This window comes from Dendropsophus ebraccatus, chromosome 5 (genome assembly GCF_027789765.1).
Source record: "Dendropsophus ebraccatus isolate aDenEbr1 chromosome 5, aDenEbr1.pat, whole genome shotgun sequence".
NCBI classification, from domain to species: Eukaryota; Metazoa; Chordata; class Amphibia; order Anura; family Hylidae; genus Dendropsophus; species Dendropsophus ebraccatus.
In genome coordinates this window covers 34,195,573-34,214,693 of record NC_091458.1, presented here as the reverse complement: position 1 = coordinate 34,214,693, position 19,121 = coordinate 34,195,573, and the positions used below count along the sequence as shown (strand labels likewise).

The following is a 19,121-nucleotide window of genomic DNA, read 5'->3' as shown; positions in this document are numbered from 1 at the left end:
CGTTAACCCCCCCTTCCCTGGGCCGCCGGAGCCTATACTTCACCTGCTCCAGCTTGCTTCGGGCTCACGGTGTCTTCACGGGGGTTAACGGGGCGGGCTGCAGACAAACTCGCAACGGGATGTGCATCCTGCTGCAAGTTTGTCTGCCCATAGGGTTTACCGGGCAGGGATCCGCAGCCGGTCCGGTACGTGTGAACGTGCCATAAAGGGGTTTTCCAGCGCTACAAAAACATGGCCACTTTCTTACATAGACAGCACCTGGCAGGATGCTGATGGTTACCTGTGAGGTATTGCTATACCACAGTGTGACCCTAACCTAAGTAATTTATTATACCTGAGAAAAGTATATAGGTTGCCCATAGCAACCAAATTCCGTTTGAAAATGAAAGCAGGAATGTGATTGGTTACTTTCATTTTCCCATTGCACGAGATTCTTCCAAAGTGAAAATAATACACATTTTATCATGGTACTTGTATACTATATTCCCAGGCTATAAAAGATTCATGAAAGACTGCTACTCGGTAAAAACTACAATTCCCGGCATGCAATGGTGCGATACACTGGATACAGTAACCAGCGAAACACCGCTAAAGGCGACCTCTCCTTCCTCACTGGTCGCAGTTGTTGTCAATCAAACATCCGGACCAATCAGCATCTTGTTGTCTGCCGCTGCGTGCTTTAGGCCCTCCCTCTGCTGCAGCTGTGTTCCGGGGTCACAGGGCTGCCGGAGGTTGTGTACATGTGTATGGCAGCCGGTGCCCTCTGCAGCCAGTCACCATGCTGTCCCTGCGGCGGCTCCTGTGCTCTCTGAACCTCCCCGCCGTTCGCTCGGTCAGCACCGGTTGGTCTCCGGTCGGTGCTGCTTTCAATGTGAAGCAGCAGCGGAGATTGGATGTGTTCGGCAAGAGCTCGGTGAGAGAATTAGCCCGGCTCCTGTAATAAAGCTAATATCCGGCCCCTACCACTGAGATACCCGAGTACCGTATATACCGTAATAGGAAAGCATTGCTGATGGGAAGTTACATGTAATCGCTAGCGCCATCTGTGATGACAATTGGAATTACAGACAACTGGTTGTGTAACATGATGATCTCCATGTAACAATGTGACATTACATGTGATTACAGTGCAGCTGCTTCATAGAGGCTATGCTGAGCTGCAGCATGCATGCCTCCTCCTCCCTGTACAGGGGCCAAACCTTCAGCCATACACGTCAATCGGTCATGGCAGGGAGGGAGGAGGCATGCATGCTGCAGCTCAGCCCAGCCTCCTTGACACTTGAGCTCTGAGCATGTTCTAGATCTGACATAATGTTTTATATATATACATATACCCAATCCGAAGATGCTGTCTAGTTTTGGCTAAAATGCTGAACGAATACAAACAAAAAATGTGTGAACTCAGCCTTAGACTAAATGATATGACTGAAGCTGACCATATTTGACGTCTATTACTGCTGCTACCACAATGTAGACTGTAGGTCACTATGCCCCCCCATGATGACTCTGGGGAATATGACATTGGGTCACTTGGCCTCTTCCTTACATAGTTTTGGTCCTGCATGTTGTGTTATGTCTTCTTCATTGTTGCTTGTTTCTCCCTACTTTCTAGGGCCTGTTTGGAGTTCCTGAGCTAAGTTCTCCGGAGGGATTTCAGATTGTTGAGGAGAATGCCCTGAGGCAAACAGAGTCCCTAGTGGAGAGAGTGTGCACTACACCTCCAAGTGCGGAGACCGTGAAGATGTTTGACCAGCTGAGCGATGAGCTGTGTAAAGTTGCGGACTTGGTGAGAGCACAACCCTATAGCTATGTTCCTCTTTGACAGTAGAGAGAATTATTTTGTTCAAACAGCATAGGATGCGTGCCCCTGCCGCATTTGGAGGGCAACGTGAGGACTCTTGTTTGAGCTGCTCAAGTGTCAAAGAGGTGAGGTCAGCCTGCTTAAAGGGGTACTCCGGCGGAGGGGCTATTTTGGGATCTGGCCGGGGAGGAGGTGGCTGAGAGAAAAGACGTCCACTCACCTCCCCGGATCCAGCGGCGGGTCCTGTATCGCGGCGCTCCGCTTACTGGCCGCTTCCTGGTGTCTGACGCGGGCCCGAGACATGACGTCTCAGGTCCTCTCATCCACTCAGTGACAGAGGCGGGATCTGAGCGGACTTGAAACGGATCCCGCCTCTGTCACTGACTGGCTGAGCGGACTTGAGACGTCACGTCTCAGGCTCGCGTCAGACACCAGGAAGCAGTCGGGCACCAGGGACCAGAGCGCCGCGATACGGGACCTGTCGCTGGATCCGGGGAGGTGAGTGGACGTCTTTTCTTCAGCCACCTCCTCCCCGGCCAGATCCTAAAATAGCCCCCCCCCGCCGGAGTACCCCTTTAAAGATAAACTATCAGCAGGTTAGATGCATCTTAAATGTCCCTATAGCACACAGGGAGGTGAGGATGACGGTCAGTCTATTACCTTTGTCCTCAGCGATGTTTTCGGGAACTTTGTAGTTTATTAGATATGAAAATGAGGCGGTTTGATGCACTGAGGGTGGGACTGCTACCCACCTCAGTGGACATCTCTCCGAATATAAATTTGTCCTCTGCTCTACAGTGATGAGGCTAGCGCACTGGTGTCAAACTTAGACCTTCCAGCTGTTACTGTACAGGCATGATGGGAATTGTAGTTTTGCAACAGCTGGAGGGCCGCAATTTGACACCCCTGGGCTAGAGCGACATCACTGCAGAGCACCTTCCCAATATTTATTAGTAGCATAGACTGGCCAAGGCAGTTCACTCCACTGAGGGTAGAAGTCTCATCCCCCAATGCACCAAACCACCTCATTTACACATCTTGTAAACTACAAAGTTCCTGAAAATGGCGCAGAGAATTTAAGTAAGAACATTCCTTTCCCTCATCTCCCTGTGCACTATAGGGACATATCAGAAGGTCAGATGCTTCTAATCTGCTGATAGTTTCCCTTTAAAAGGAAGGCTACATAAAGCTACCTTGCTGATGTGGCCTAATACGGCATAGTACACGGAATCGATTTTTACCGATGTAACTGCAGCCACATGGCAATACCCCAGTATGTTCAAAACCACCTTAAAATCAGTACGGAATCTGCTGTTTGGATGTAGACGCTGGTTTTCAAGTGTTTTTCATGTGGCTTTTTATGTTTGTTTGTTTTTTTCTGTTTTTTTTTAAAGCTCCCATTGATCTCATTGAAAAGCAACAAAGAAAATGCAGCCTCTTTTTGTTTTCATTTAAAGGGAAACTCTGGCAAAAATATTTTTCTTTCAAATCAACTAGTTTAAGAAAGTTATATAGATTTGTAATTTACTTCTATTGAAAAATCTCCAGTCTTCCAGTACTTATCAGCTGCTGTATGTCCTGCAAGAAGTGGTGTATTCTTTCCAGTCTGACACAGTGCTCTCTGCTGCCACCTCTGTCCATGTCAGGAACTGTCCAGAGCAGCAGCAATACCCCATAGAAAACCTCTCCAGCTGTGGACAGTTCCTGACATGGACAGAGGTGGCAGCTGAGAGCACTGTGTTAGACTAGAAAGAATACGCCAATTCTTGCAGGACATACAGCAGCTAATAAGTACTGGAAGCCTTGAGATTTTTAAATAGAAGTAAATTACAGATCTATATAACTTTCTGAATCTATTTCATTTGAAAGAAAAATATTTTTGCCGGAGTACCCCTTTAAGGTCCTTTACTGATGTCCTTAATATGTGCATATGACTATCACACTATATATTTTTTTACATTGCAGGCTGACTTTGTGAAGGTTGCCCACCCTGACCCTTCATTCAGAGAAGCAGCTGAGGAAGCTTGCAGGAACATAGGTACCATGGTGGAGAAGTATGTTCCCTATGTTCTGCTGTCTCTGTGTAGTTTGTGTAACTGTATGACTCAAGGGCCCATTACACAATGGGATTATTATCCAAATTACTTGCTAAATAAAGTGGTCATAAAAATGTCATAAAAATAATGGGCCAATCAAATGCTTTTTGGGGTTTTTTTTTTGCAACTTTTACCCCACATTGTATGGTAATCTCCTCTAGGAAGGGTTAAAGGGGTACTCCAGCGTGGGGGCTATTTTTGGATCTGGCCGGGGAGGAGGTGGCTGAGAGAAAAGACGTCCACTCACCTCCCCGGTTCCAGCGGCGGGTCCTGTATCGCTGCTCTCCAGTCCCCGGTTCCCGGACGCTTCCTGGTGTCTGACACAGGCTCGAGACGTGACGTGTCAAGTCCGCTCAGCCAGTCAGGGACATAGGCGGGAGCTGAGCGGACTTGAAACAGACCCCGCCTCTGTCAATGACTGGCTGAGCGGACTTGAGACGTCACGTCTCGAGCCCGTGTCAGACACCAGGAAGAGACTGTGGACCGGAGCGCCGCGATACGGGACCCGCCGCTGGAGTCAGGGAGGTAAGTGGACATCTTTTCTCTTTAGCCACCTCCTCCCCAGGCCAGATCCAAAAATAGCCCCCCCCCCCCCCGATGGAGTACCCCTTTAAAGCAGCAATGGGGAACCTTCGGCCCTCCAGCTGTATCCCTGTTTTCCAGGCGGTACTCGGGCTTTCTCCACCTTCCCCACGGAACAGGAAGGCAGCGGGAGTCAAATGCCGATGGTTCGGGTTCATACAAACCTGAACATCGGCCCTGTTCGATCATCTCTAGTCTTGAGCGCAGTTGCCGAACTGTTTGGTTTCAGCAAAATTCGGCATTTGACTCCCGGCATTGCAATGTTATGTCTCATTTATTTTGTTATTTCTGATCTTTACAGACTGATGTCAATTTTGCAGGTTGAACACAAATGTTGAATTGTGTGAAAGTCTAAGAAAACTTTTAGAAAACAAATCTGTCATGGATTCTCTGGACCCAGAAACCAGGTACAATATTCTTCTTTTTTATATGTGCAAAAACACTTTTAGAGGTAAGTATATATTATTACATTTCCCTTGTGGTTGATGTACAGTTAAATGGCTTTTTGAGAATAGAAGGAATTGATGGCCTATCCTTAGGATAGACCATCAATATCAGATTGGTAGAGGTCAGCCTCCTGATACCCCTACTGATCAGATCAGTGAAGGACTGTGACACTACTTAGAACACTGCGGCCTCTTTATCCCTTGGCTGACACATTCAGTAGCAGCTGTACCTAGTGTTGCAGGTTGTTCTATTTAAATTGCAGTACCAGGAATAGCCACCACCAAATGTATGGAGCTGTGTTTGATATAGGATGAAAACATTGCACACAGGTTCCATGGCTGCTTCAATCAGATGAGCTGACAGTTCTGATGTCTTCACTTTTCTCTCTTTCCAGGCGTGTGGCTGAATTGTTTTTAATTGATTTTGAAATCAGCGGAATCCACATGAATGAGGAAAAGGTCAGTTCATTCCTATGAGAAGAGAAATTAGTGTATTGCTTCTCTTTTCTGTATGCATAGCATTGTGTGATCTGACACAAATATACATCCAATGACCACTCTATTAGAGACACCTTCCCTTTCATGGTTGGAGCCTTTCTCTCTGGACATTGAACCCATGACCATATAGTGCAGCATTAATCATGTAAGTTTTTGGTGGACCAGCTTCATTAAGAATCCACATAAGAATGGCAAAATCCAGTGATCTGAATGACTTGGAAGACAGCTAGTCCTTTGTGCTAGACTAGCTGTGCCAGCTATTTAAAGGATCTGATCTCTTGTGGGATTTTCTTCTAAAAATGTGTTAAAGTGTCACTGTTGTTTCATTATTATTATTATTATTATTTTTTTTTTCTTTTTGCAGAAATCAATAGTACAGGCGATTTTGCGAAACTTTGTAATTGGGTTTATTAGCTGAAAAATGCTTTTTTATAATGAAAAAGCAGTTTAAAGCTCTCCCCCTTGTCTTCATTGTTCTCTATAGAGAGGGGAGGATTGGAGGGAGATGAGGCACCAAAACAGGACAACAAAGAGTTAATTTGCAGCTACATCACCGGTCTATCTCCACTGACAGTCAGCACTGACCTCTCTGACCTCTAAATACTGGCTTTCACACAACTCCCACTGTGTAATCCTTTGTGCTCTGCTCTCTGCTGGTGACTAATCTCCCTCCTCCCCCTCCCCTCTCCATAGAACAGACAAGACCCGACTGATGTGAACTATTCCAGATTTCCTGATAATGAGCAGTGAATGAGAGAGGGAGGGGACCTGGTGAAAGTCTTTTTGAATGCAGATAATGGCATATTTGCCTAATAAACCCAATTACAAAGTCTCTTAAAATCGCCTATGCTATTGATTTCTGCAAAAAAAAATTAAACAACAGTGACACTTTAAGGGTAGTGTTGTGTGGAGGGGGCACACCTTTTGGGTTTGGCCACATTCTCCAAACCTAAAGGCTCACCATGTGACTCCCCGTGGCTGCAAAATTTGGATGTCGCCCTAGGGAATCCTGAAAAACATGGATACAACCTATGGCTGTACAAGCCAAAAAGACAGAAATGGCTGCACATCGCACCCATAGCTGACACGAAAGCTTATTCTGCTACATTTAAAACCAACATCAGAAGTTAGTATATAATTTGGCCAAACCATATTGCCTCATGTACCACGTGCAGGTCTTCTGATACACATGAGTCCCTAACCAAAAAACATCACTGTGCCGATAAGCGACCACAATCCCCGCAAAGCGTGCGCAAGCAGAGAAGGGGGACCACGGAATGGCCCTGCAACCCCATTGTCACAGGACCAGACCCTAAAGGGCCCCCCCAGACCCCAATGGCTGTATCTATGTTTTCCAGGACTCTCTAGGGCTGCACACTACTTCTGCAGCCTCGGGGAATCAAATGCCTAGTGTTCAGATTCGAAGAACGTTGCCAACCCGAAAAGTTGAGGAAGAACATTCAGAAAAGGAGTTAGCGCAAACTGCACTAAGTACAGTACTGTGTGAATGTGGCAATAAAGGGGTTGTCTTCTGTCCATTATAGATGACAAGTATATCTGAACAGTTTTTTATGAACATCTCTATACCAGTTTTTCCCAGCTGTGGATACCTGATTAGTTTCCTAAGAAGACAGCAGCAATTGCTGTCACTTTTATCTAGGGATTTACTACTTCTACATCAAGTTAGAATTGGGAATTGGGGTTCCTTGTAAGTTAGAGGTTTGGTCCGAGTCTAATATGTTTCTTCCTTTCACTGCAGCGTCAGAAAGCCGTCAACCTGAATGTGGTGATTGCCGACCTAAGTAATGACTTCCTGCTGGGATCTAACCTGCCTAATAGAATTGACATGAGTGTTATACCAGAACATATCCGCTCCCATTTTTCTTGGGATGGAAAGTACATACAGATAGGTGGACTGCATGCAGACTGCCCAGATGATCTGGTAGGTGGATGTTTTATATGGCTGACACCTTTCAAAGTAGACTAACAACATTTATTTGTTGTAAGTTGTCACAAGGAATGGAGGAAATAGAGAAGCCTGTTGGCAGAAAAAGTCCCCCTGGTCCATCTAGTCTGCCCTTTTAGTATTTCTTATTATTATCTTAGGATAGATATATGTTTATCCCAGGCAGGTTTACATTCTGTTATTGTAGATTTACCAACCACATCTGCTGGATATTTGTTCCAAGCATCTACTACTCTTTCAGTAAAGTAATATTTTCTCATGTTGCTTGTGATTTTCCCCCAACTAACCTCTCACTTTGTCCTCTTGTTCTTGAGTTAATTTTTTTCTAAAAATACTTTCCTCCTGAATCTTATTTAGTCATTTAAAGGGAACCTGTCACCCCCCGTGCCAGGGTGACAGGCTCCCGACCCCCCGCTAGAGCCCCCTATACTTACCTGATCGCATCGGGTCCCTCTTCTTGATCCGGTCCGGTGACAGAGATTTCAGCGCCCGAACCCCGGCGCGTGCGCTCCTGAGATGAGTCCGACGCTCATAGAGAATGAATGGAGCATCGGACTCGCCATTCATTCTCTGTGGGCATCGGACTCCTCTCAGGAGCGCGCGCTTCGGGCGCTGAAATCTCTGTCACCGGACCGGATCAAGAAGTGGGACCCGGCCCGATCAGGTATCAAGTATAGGGGGCTCTAGCGGGGGTCGGGAGCCTGTCACCCTGGCACCAGGGGGGGGGGGTTTACAGGTCCTCTTTAACATACTTAAAGGTTTTGGTCATGTCCCTCTTTTCCCTTCGTTCCACCAGACTATACAGATTCAAATCCTAAAGTTTTTCTTGATATGTTTTATGCATGACTCTTGCTGCACCACACACACTGCCTCTTTATCTCCTTCTCACCGCTAAAGTAGCAGTCAACAGAATTATAATGGAGTCCTATGGAACTTCTGGTACAGCGATTAGTGGAAGTTTCATAGGACTCCATTATAATTCTGTCCACAGCTATTTTAGCAGTGAGAAGGAGATGAAGACGCAGAGCACATGCTGCTGTGGGCGTCTGCCCCTTCATTTTTACTAATCGGCGGGCGTCTTAGCACCTGGACCCGACCAATACAAACCTCTGGTCATATGATGCAGATATATTGTATTTAGTGCTGCATTTGTGCTGTATATAACATTTATAACAAATATAACATTCATCAGTATAGAGCAGTCTTGTGACCATCTCCTTCTAGATATATAACTCTCAGTGGTCATGTGACTTCATTAAAGCTATAGATTTAGTGATAAAGCAGACCTTTGTCAGTGGAGCTAGTAAATACTACTTTAAGCAGCCATAATGTCTGTCTGTTGATGCTTCACATGTCAGAAGCGAGTGAGTGGCTGGTCAGTGGTCCTGTTACACAGGACGATATCAGCCTAATGTGGCAGATAATCGGCCCATGTAATGGGGCCTTTACACAGAGAACAGTCCTGTAGCCCCCAGCATCTCCCTTCTAGTTTCTTCTTCTTAAATGACCTGTCACATCAGAGATACTGTATATGCTGGATTGTTCCTATTTATCTGTAACTTATTATTCATTTGTTTATTTAGGTTCGAGAAGCTGCTTATAAGATCTTCCTTTACCCCAACAATAGACAGATGACGTGCTTGGATGAATTGCTCAGTAGTAGAAATGAGTTAGCTCAGCTTGTCGGATATCCAACATTTGCACACAGAGCATTGCTTGGGACCATGGCAAAAACTCCAGGTAAAATTTTGGGTAGGAATGTGAAAGATCATGAACCAATATATAATCTTGCTGACCGTTTACTGTGTATATACTTATAAGAGACCTCCACCCAAAACATTTGTCAAAGGCTCTGTTCACACTGCTGTCAGGATTTACATGGAAAAGCAGCATGGTACACTTGAAATGACAGACCCCTTTGGTGTCAGACAGCTACCCTTGACTTTTGGGGGTGTAGTTTCAGTGGGAAGAATTGCACTGTATGCTGTGATTGGTGGATACAAAATGTAACCTAGATACATTTTGGGTGGAGTTATCTTTATGATTGACATAATATGGTTTAGCATCTTGATGTAGTGTTCACTGCAGGACTATTTTCTTGGATTTTCTAACTCTCTGTTTATTGTCATTGGCAGAGAATGTGATGTTGTTTCTTGAAAAGTTATCCAGCAAACTACGAGAACGGTGAGTTCATTGTCAGAGGGCCCAATTGCACCAAGTCACAATAATTTTAAATGGGAGAAAGCATGCCCGCACACAATGTATATTAGCTGCACACAGTGTAATGTGTGTGTGTATATATATATATATATATCAGAAGAATACCGCAGCACTCGTGAAATAGAATTCAACACAGCGTGTTTGGGGAAATAAACACGCTGTGTTGAATTCTATCTCACGAGTGCTGCGGTATTCTTCTGATTTATATTACCTATACCGGGTGGTCGCTGGTATATACCGCCTGGCACCACATCTGTTGCTACACGAGTGCTGTATTCATTCTGAATTTCTCATATATATATATATATATATATATATATATATATATATATATATATATAAAATATATATTCCGGTGTGTGTATGTGTGTATATATATATATATATATATATATATATATACATATATATATATATAGTATGTGTGTGTATATATATATATATATATATATATATGTATATATATATATATATATATATATATATATATATATATATATGTATATATATATGTATATATATATGTATATATATATATATGTATATATATATGTATATATATATATATATATATATATATATATATATATATATATATATATATATACACACAAAATCATTTTTCACCAGTTTTCTCCTGTGAAGGATCTGTGTCAATTGAGCTAATTGGTAGTGTAGCTGCTATAATTTTTTCCCGTATACAATGTATAGAAACACAGGAGAGGGCTGCATGGAGGACATTAAAAGGCTATGGTCACACGGTCTATGGTGCCGCTAGGGATCCTGGCCGGAGTGTATACTTTTAGCCTGCAGCACTACGTAAGTACTGCAGAAATCACAGCTGTTGTAGCAAAGGCCATGATTTCTGCGAAACTTACATAGTGTGAACATAGCCTAAGCAGGAGAAGCTGTGAGTCTCAAACGAACTTCATAAAAGAGTCCAGGTTACAGCGGCATAAAGAAGTCTTTGGGGAGGGAGGAGGGGAGATGAGGGGCTGGATAAAGTCAGAAGCGATTGCTTACACAGGGATACAGCTTGAAGTTAGTGATGAGGAAACTTCAGAAAAGTGTCCATGTTTGACCATGTTTCCAAATGCTCAGTAACCCAGCCTTGTAACCCAAAGGGTGGGTATTTAACTCCTGGCGTCTGAAGACATTGGATGCCGCCCTAAGGCTGTAAGGAAAACATGGATACAGGACTCCCTATGGCCCAGTTCACACTAAGCAAATATGTCGGAATTCTGCGGCGGAGCTCTCCGTCACGGAATCCCGCCGTGCTCAGTGCCCTGCTTTGAGGGAATAAAATGGCGCGCAAGCGTCCGCTCCCGCGCCTTTCATTCACTCAAAGCAGGACACTGAGCAGGTCGGGATTCCACGACGGAGAGCTCAGCCGCAGAATTCCGCCGTATTTGCTTAGTGTGAACAGGGCTTATGGTGGCATCCAAGGTCTCCAGATACCAGGAGTTGAATGCCAAGCGTTTGTGTTCTGCCACATGGCTGCTACTTGTGAGATGGGCTTGTCTTGGCAATCACTGACTGAAGTCGGAAAGTGAGCCAGAGTGTTCAGCAGGGGACTCGCAGTGCCCCTAGGCTTTCCGACCTATGAACATTCAGCCTACAGATTTAGCATTATTTGTTCTGTGCCCTTTTTTCTTGTTAAATTTATTTATTTTTTATTTTTTTTAGAACATTGAAGGATTTTGAAATGATGCTGGGGATGAAAATGAAGCTGAACCCCATGAATCCTGTAAGAAGGGTTTTATTTGGTGTATAACTGTACAAGACCACTTTGTATAAGACCACTTAGACCCTGTAAGATAACCCCTTCCTGATCTGTGTCGTAATAGTACAGTGCAGTGATTTACAGATGGAGGGGATTCTGCTCAGAAGTCCATTGTGGCCCCTACAACATGGCAGGACAAAAGGCTTGCTGTCGGTGTAAGACTAGGGTCACCTCATGCTTTGGCTGTACGTGGCCAGCACAATATTATTTTGAGAAACAATAAAATATAAAGAAACAGACTGAAAGTAGTCACTAGTAGAATTAATAGGCTCGCCATGGGTACTTTGTGGTATATGCCGAAATCTAACCTTACATTAACTGGAATGATACACTGCAATACACATGTATTGCCAACGTATTAAAGAAACAGTCATAAGATGGCAGGCCCAATTTCCCTGGTGGTACTGTAAACTTACAGCAATAGATTGTCATGTACCTGCACAGACATAAGGGAGGGATTTCTCTCACTGTGACAGTGACCTGGAGTGGGATCACATTATTTACTAGTCTGCAGGATTTTCTACATGTTCCTACATAAGTCTTCTATGATAGCTTCCACCTTGGCAGGGGAAAAGTTAAAGGACCTATTACAAGGAACGATTATTGTCCGTATTCGGATGATATTGGGCATTATGGCGGATAATCAACGTGACTAATAGCATAACATAGGGCAGTGAGAAGGAGAGGGTAGATATGGCTGATCTCATGTGGAAAAGAGATATTTTAATGCATTTCTCACTTTTAATTGCTACAAAGTAGGGTCAAGGGATAGGATGAGATTGGGATTTTTTTTTGTAGTTTAACTTAGCCCAGTGGCCTGAGACACATTCATAGAACAATGAAGTGACCCATAACTAATTATCGTTATACTTTTTCCATTAGGAGTTAATGCCGTGGGATCCCCCTTTTTATGCTGGTGTTTCGCGTGCAGAAAAGTAAGTTGGACTGTCATTAAAAGTTAATGGGGTCGCCCCCGTGTTCTTGCCCTTTAACCTTTTGACATGTCACAAAGACTTACAAAAACAGAAAAGTGCAACGGCAACGTGTAGGTGCTAGGACTTACAGTATATGTTCCCTCTGTCGTATACATGATAAAAATAACTTTAAAAAATGAGGTTCTTAGAAAACCTAAGGTGACCTCCGAGAGATGGTTCCTACACTAGCAGTGGTCTCTCTTGGGCTCATGTTAAGCCTACAAACTGGCCATGAAGAATTCAATATGTTTAAAATACCCACAGGAGATAGGTGGAGTGCAAGCCAACAGGATCCAGCCGCACCTCACACATATAGCATAATAAAAAGAAAAAAAAATTGCCAGCACACCAATACCACTGTTCACACTATGCACGTGCACGCTGCTGTGGCTAATATACAAATAGAAATGCACAATTTCACAAAGACTTGAAAAAAAATTGGTCAACTCAGACCTTAAATAAATCATTAGAATGAGCAGGATGAAGCACTTAGCTGTGCCCTTAACTCCCTGCTGCAATCTCCATCCATTAGCCCTCGCCGGGTTTCATTATAACTCTGTGGCTCTTATTTAAAGGGGTTATCCAGTGTTACAAAAACATGGCCACTTTTCCCCCTCTCTTGTCTCCAGGTCAGATGTGGTTTGCAATTAAGCTCCATTTACTTTAATGGAACTGAGTTCCAAACCCCACCCAATCTGGAGACAAGAGAGTGGAAAAAGTGGCCATGTTTTTGTAGCGCTGGATAACCCCTTTAATGCAACAGGACAGAGATAGCGGCAAGCTGGGGAGGGAAGCGCATAGACACATCTGTGACGTTTCAGAAGTTTTGATAAGTGACAGGGACAATTTAAAACCTATTCTCTATTCATAGGATAAGAGAGATGTATCTGATCTATGGGAGACCCTCTCCAATAACAAGAATAGGGGTCACTTGTCCCCTGTGGAGTGACGGCTGAGCATTGCTGTGGACATATCAGAGTAAAATGTATGGGCTGTATGCCGTATTTCCCTAGGTTAAGCTATAGTCTTTGTAGTGGAGGCGCTGATACTGTGTCTGATAGTATAATTTATATCAGTATATTTAATCACAATGAGATGTCATTGGTTATAGCTTAGAAACAACTAGTGACCGGCGCCACTTCAGACTTCAGACTTATGTGACTTACTATATTTATGGTTCCATACAAACTATTATGTTGAAGTAATGAAATTCTTCAGACTGCCCTAAATCAGCGGATACCTTATACTTTCCTTGTGCTGAGCTGTGGCACCACAGGACATCTGTATTAGATTTTCATCTCTTTTTCTTATAATCTGTGTTGTACAGCAGAGGGCGCCAGCACTCCATTATTTGAAAGTAAGTGATGGAGGACAATGATGGCAAATACTTGCAGTAGGAGTGTGGATTATATCAGTATCACATAGTGGCCAGGTATTTTTCTTTTCCAGTATAGCACTAACACAGTCCGCATAGCAGTCGCCGACTAATGTTTTATTACAGGGGTTGGCCAGTGGTGTTGTAGATGGGGAGTGTGTAATGCATTGGCAGTAATGGACAGGTTTGTACAAGTATAACTAACAATGTGCAGTTTTATATGTTGGTGCATGCAGTGGGTACTGTGGTTGCTGTGGTCACCTAATACAACATATGGATCAAAGAAAAAGAAGGAGGTCTGCTACACCTGTTCCATAGAAATGGAAACCACCCTTATCGAGTGCACTACTGTCCCGGCGCTAACGGGATAAAAATAGAAATCAAATATGTAACAGTGTAGTAGGCTCTCAAGAAATGGGTGAAATAATATTATAAATGTAGCTGTAATGATTTCAACAAATATTTAATACTGCAATTCATAAACGACAATAATCTAGAAGCATAGAAAAATAAAAATACAATGAAATAAAGATACACGTATATATCTGATAAAACGTCCACATGGACAATAAAAATATCCAATAAATGGTGGAAATGTATATATATAAATATACTAAAAAGAGAGCCAAGTGGTGAGCACCGCGCCGGGCCCAGCGCGGTCACCCCACTTTAATAATGGCAGTCCCGAGTCACGGTTTTTAACCTAGGCTCGTATTGTTGTTGAGCCGGTGTACTTGCACTTTAGATAAATAATACTCCTTTTAGAATGAGATCATGCAAGGGAGAATTAAAAGACAAGTAAATGGTGGTGGGATATCCACCTCTCACCCTGCTGGTGATATCATCTGCAGTCAAATGCGGTATTGTGATGGTAATCCGTGAACCAGTCTCTGCAGTCAGCTTGGGAGCCGTGTGATCGCGGTCTAGTGCAACTATGCGTTGAATTGAGTTGTTTGTGGCGTCCGCGTGGATGAAAGCGCGCGCTCCTTCCGGCTGATGTTGTGTAGGGTGCCAGGAAAATGTGGCTCCGGTTCGGGATCTGCGTTTGTAAACTTAGGTATAGTTTCTAGAAGGCTCTGTTATCCTGAATTCCCAGGACGCGTTTCAGGAGATCTACTCGCTCCTTTCCTCAGCAAAAGGAATCTGGATAACCTTTTGCTGAGGAAAGGAGCGAGTAGATCTCCTGAAACGCGTCCTGGGAATTCAGGATAACAGAGCCTTCTAGAAACTATACCTAAGTTTACAAACGCAGATCCCGAACCGGAGCCACATTTTCCTGGCACCCTACACAACATCAGCCGGAAGGAGCGCGCGCTTTCATCCACGCGGACGCCACAAACAACTCAAGTCAACGCATAGTTGCACTAGACCGCGATCACACGGCTCCCAAGCTGACTGCAGAGACTGGTTCACGGATTACCATCACAATACCGCATTTGACTGCAGATGATATCACCAGCAGGGTGAGAGGTGGATATCCCACCACCATTTACTTGTCTTTTAATTCTCCCTTGCATGATCTCATTCTAAAAGGAGTATTATTTATCTAAAGTACAAGTACACCGGCTCAACAACAATACGAGCCTAGGTTAAAAACCGTGACTCGGGACTGCCATTATTAAAGTGGGGTGACCGCGCTGGGCCCGGCGCGGTGCTCACCACTTGGCTCTCTTTTTAGTATATTTATATATATACATTTCCACCATTTATTGGATATTTTTATTGTCCATGTGGACGTTTTATCAGATATATACGTGTATCTTTATTTCATTGTATTTTTATTTTTCTATGCTTCTAGATTATTGTCGTTTATGAATTGCAGTATTAAATATTTGTTGAAATCATTACAGCTACATTTATAATATTATTTCACCCATTTCTTGAGAGCCTACTACACTGTTACATATTTAATACAACATATGATCACCACTTTAAGTCCTACCTTCCCATGATGAGGAAACATAACTTTATGGCACTTTAAAGTGTCACTGTCCAAAAACTTTTTACATGCCCTAGAGACATGACAAAAGTTTTGATCGGTCCGGGTCTCAGTGTTCAGACCCTTACGGATCGTGAGAACTAGCCGGGAGAAGACACACTTTCGGTCCTCTCCCCTTTCAGTCTCACAATTGGTACAGGTCTGAACAATCATCTCTGTGACACGTTAAAAGTTTTTTTTAAAACTGCAGTGACACTTTAAGTCGATCTTAACGTTTCAGTTTGAAAGGGATTATCCAGGATTTCATTACTATAGCCACGTTCTTTCAGAAACGGCGCAACTATTGCCATCAGCTTGATTGTGGCATTACTGCTCGGTGCCATTGCAGTGAAGGGAGCTGACTTGTAATACCATACACAACCCGATCACGGGGGTGGTGCTGTTTTTGTATGAAAGTAGCTGTGTTATTATTAATGTTGGATAACCCCTTTATTAAAGTGTCACTGTTTCATCAAATCAATAGTACAGACGATTTTAAGAAACTTTGTAATTGGGTTTATTAGGAAAATCTGCCATTATCTGCATTCAAAACGACTTTCCCCAGGCCTCCCCCCCCCCCTCCCTCCTCTCATTCACTGCTCATTATCAGGAAATCTCAACTCTTTTACATCAGTTGAGCCCTGTGTAACCTATGGAGAGGGGAGGGGGGAGATTAGTCGCCAGCAGAGAGCAAAGGATTACACAGTGGGAGCTGTGTGAAAGCCGGTATTTAGAGGTCAGAAAGCCTGGTGATGTAGCTGTAAATTAACTCTTTGTTGTCCTGTTTTGGTGCCTCATCTCCCTCCAACCCCTCCCCTCTCTGTAGAAACCCATGAAGACAGAGGGGAGAGCTTCAAACTGCTTTTTCATGATAAAAATGCTTTTTTCGGCTAATAAACCCAATTACAAAGTGTCTTGAAATCGCCTGTACTATTGATTTCTGCTGAAAAAAAAATTTAAATGACATTGACACTTTAAGCAACATGGCTAGTGTTCTCCATGGCTATTGTTCACAGCCTGCTCTGCTCTCTCCAGCCTAACCATTCTGTGTCTCTTCAGTAAATGGAAATTGCTCTTTACGTGGAGGAGCTGAAAACCAATAAACCTAATACCCCTCACATTGTATCCGGGTTAGAAAATCCCCCTTTGAACTAAACACTTCAGCAGCACAAATCTCCCCTGTATATAAATATTTAGCAGAACGTTTCATTATATCATCATTCAGCTTCATCCCTTTTAGTTACTGTATCCCACCCTGAATTAGAGCACCCCCCTCCTACTATGTAGTATCCCCCCCAGTATTCCTGCACACTGTTTGCTCACATTATTAGAAGCTGTTATGTCTCCAGGGGAGTCCTGTTCCCTCTATCGCTTACATTTCCATATTCTCCACCTGCTTTGCATTGCATTCTATAGAGCCACAGGAGGCCTATAAATTATAGCCGTACACCCATTCCTCAGCTTTAGTTAGTTGGCTTTGCTCTCTTCTCTTGCGTTTATCTGGAACCTGGGGCAGAATGAGTAACCTATAATGAGAACATGACTCACAGAGAAGTTACACAGCTCTGATTCTTCTCCACATGTCATTTTCGCTAACTATTCTAGCTTCAAGCCTCTAATCCTGTAAGTGCATGTTTAAGAAAATCTGGAAGCAGACATGCAAGGTCAGCGACAGCTCAGTCTTGGTAGCGATACGGTAATTGCTTGGCCTTGGGAAAGCTCAGGGCCATACAGGAAAATAAGTTACAACTAGTATTTGGAGAGCAGCAAAGGTAATGTGAATAAATCAGTGATGTGCTGCTCTCACCTCTATGCTGGGAGGCTGCTCCTGCTTCCATCTCCATTGCTGAATAAGTGATAGTTTTAGGGCTCATGCACACTGAGCAATAGACAAGGAATTGAAGAGGAATCCTCTCTTAATTTCAGCTTGAAATTCCCCCCGTAAAATATGTACAGAGCAATGTTCCATTGTGTTTAATGGGATGTCCACTTTGTTGTTCACACTGCAGAATTCTCGAGCAGAATTTTCTGCCGCAGATCCGCTTTCTGACCAAAGGCCCCGTTCACACTGAGCAAGAACGTCGGAATTCCGCGGCGGAGCTCTCCGCTGGGGAATCTTGCCGTGCTCAGTGTGCTGCTTTGAGTGAATGAGAGGGCGCGCGCGTGTCCGCTCCCACCGCTCTCCGCTCAAAGAAGTGACGTGTTATTTCTTTGAGTGGAGAGGTGAGGAAGCGGACGTGCGCGCGCCATCTCATTCGCTCAAAGCAAGACACTGAGCACAGCGGGATTCCGCCGCAAAATACCGACGTTCTTGCTCAGTGTGAATGGGGCAAAAGAAGTGACATGCTACTTCTGCTAGAGGAATCCTATAGAAGTCAATGGGACTTGAAATCTGCTTAAATTCTGCTTGGATTTGGCTCAGATTACTCTCAAATTCAGCTCCTATTCTGCTCCTAATCTGCCAGAGCCGAATAGAATAGGAATTTCAAGCAGAAATCTTTCCTCTTCAATTGCTCGTCTTTTGCTCAGTGTGCATGAGCCCTTAGGCTATGTGCACACTGAGGAATTCTTGAAGAATTGTAGAGGAAATTTGTCTGCTTCAATTTCCTTGCCTATTCAGCCCAGGCAGAATTCGAGTGGAATTCAAGCAAAATTTAAGCCCCCATTAACTTCTATAGGATTCCTCTAGCAGAAACCACCCAAAGAATTGACATGGGAGTGAGACCATTCCATAGACTTGAATTATGAGACCATCTCAGTCATGTGACATAGCGGTGGGATAGAACGTGTAGTAGTGCACACTTCTCCCAAGTCGTTTCAGTGATTAGTCAGACAGGAAGATTGTCTAAATCAGACAGTGCTGTTTAGCACCTACATAGGCGTGTTATGTACTTGCACAGTTTGTTTACTTAGGTTTACTTGAATGTGGCTGCAATACCAGACCCGGACTACAGAGTGGCGCTATTTCTCTGCATAATAAGCAGACCATTTTTGCTAATCTCATACAACCCTTATAATTCTTGGAGTATTAAAGGGGTTATCCAGGCTTAGAAAAACATGTCTGCTTTCTTCTAGAAACAGCACCACTCTTATCTCTAGTTTTGGTGAAGTCAGTGGAGCTTAATTGCAAAACCACACCCAAACTCTGGAGACAGAGTCATGCTGTTTCTGGAAGAAAGCAGACATGTTTTTCTAACCCTTTAAAGGGGTTGTTCACCAAGTTGTTTTTTTAATCAACTGGTGCCAGAGATTTGTAACTTACTTCTATTAAGTACTGGAAGACTTGAGATTTTTTTAAATCAGCTGCAGCATGCCCTGCAGGAAGTGGTATTTTCCGGTCTGGAGAGCAGGAGAGGTTTTCTATGGGGATTTGCTGATGTTCTGGACAGTTCCTGACATGGA

At 43.7% G+C, this 19,121-nt stretch overlaps 1 protein-coding gene across 1 annotated transcript in view; it reads left to right on the top strand.

Moving 5' to 3' along the window:
• The first annotated feature begins 675 nt into the window (after positions 1 to 675).
• MIPEP (mitochondrial intermediate peptidase) overlaps positions 676 to 19,121 on the top strand; it is a 56,502-nt gene continuing 38,056 nt past the window's right edge. The window contains exons 1-10 of the mRNA XM_069972058.1: positions 676 to 913; positions 1,613 to 1,786; positions 3,767 to 3,855; positions 4,800 to 4,886; positions 5,321 to 5,384; positions 7,183 to 7,365; positions 8,973 to 9,129; positions 9,525 to 9,573; positions 11,296 to 11,356; positions 12,275 to 12,327. Of these exons, the coding sequence (XP_069828159.1) occupies positions 779 to 913; positions 1,613 to 1,786; positions 3,767 to 3,855; positions 4,800 to 4,886; positions 5,321 to 5,384; positions 7,183 to 7,365; positions 8,973 to 9,129; positions 9,525 to 9,573; positions 11,296 to 11,356; positions 12,275 to 12,327 (1,052 nt within the window). The 5' untranslated portion in view covers positions 676 to 778. The remainder of the gene's footprint in view (positions 914 to 1,612; positions 1,787 to 3,766; positions 3,856 to 4,799; positions 4,887 to 5,320; positions 5,385 to 7,182; positions 7,366 to 8,972; positions 9,130 to 9,524; positions 9,574 to 11,295; positions 11,357 to 12,274; positions 12,328 to 19,121) is intronic.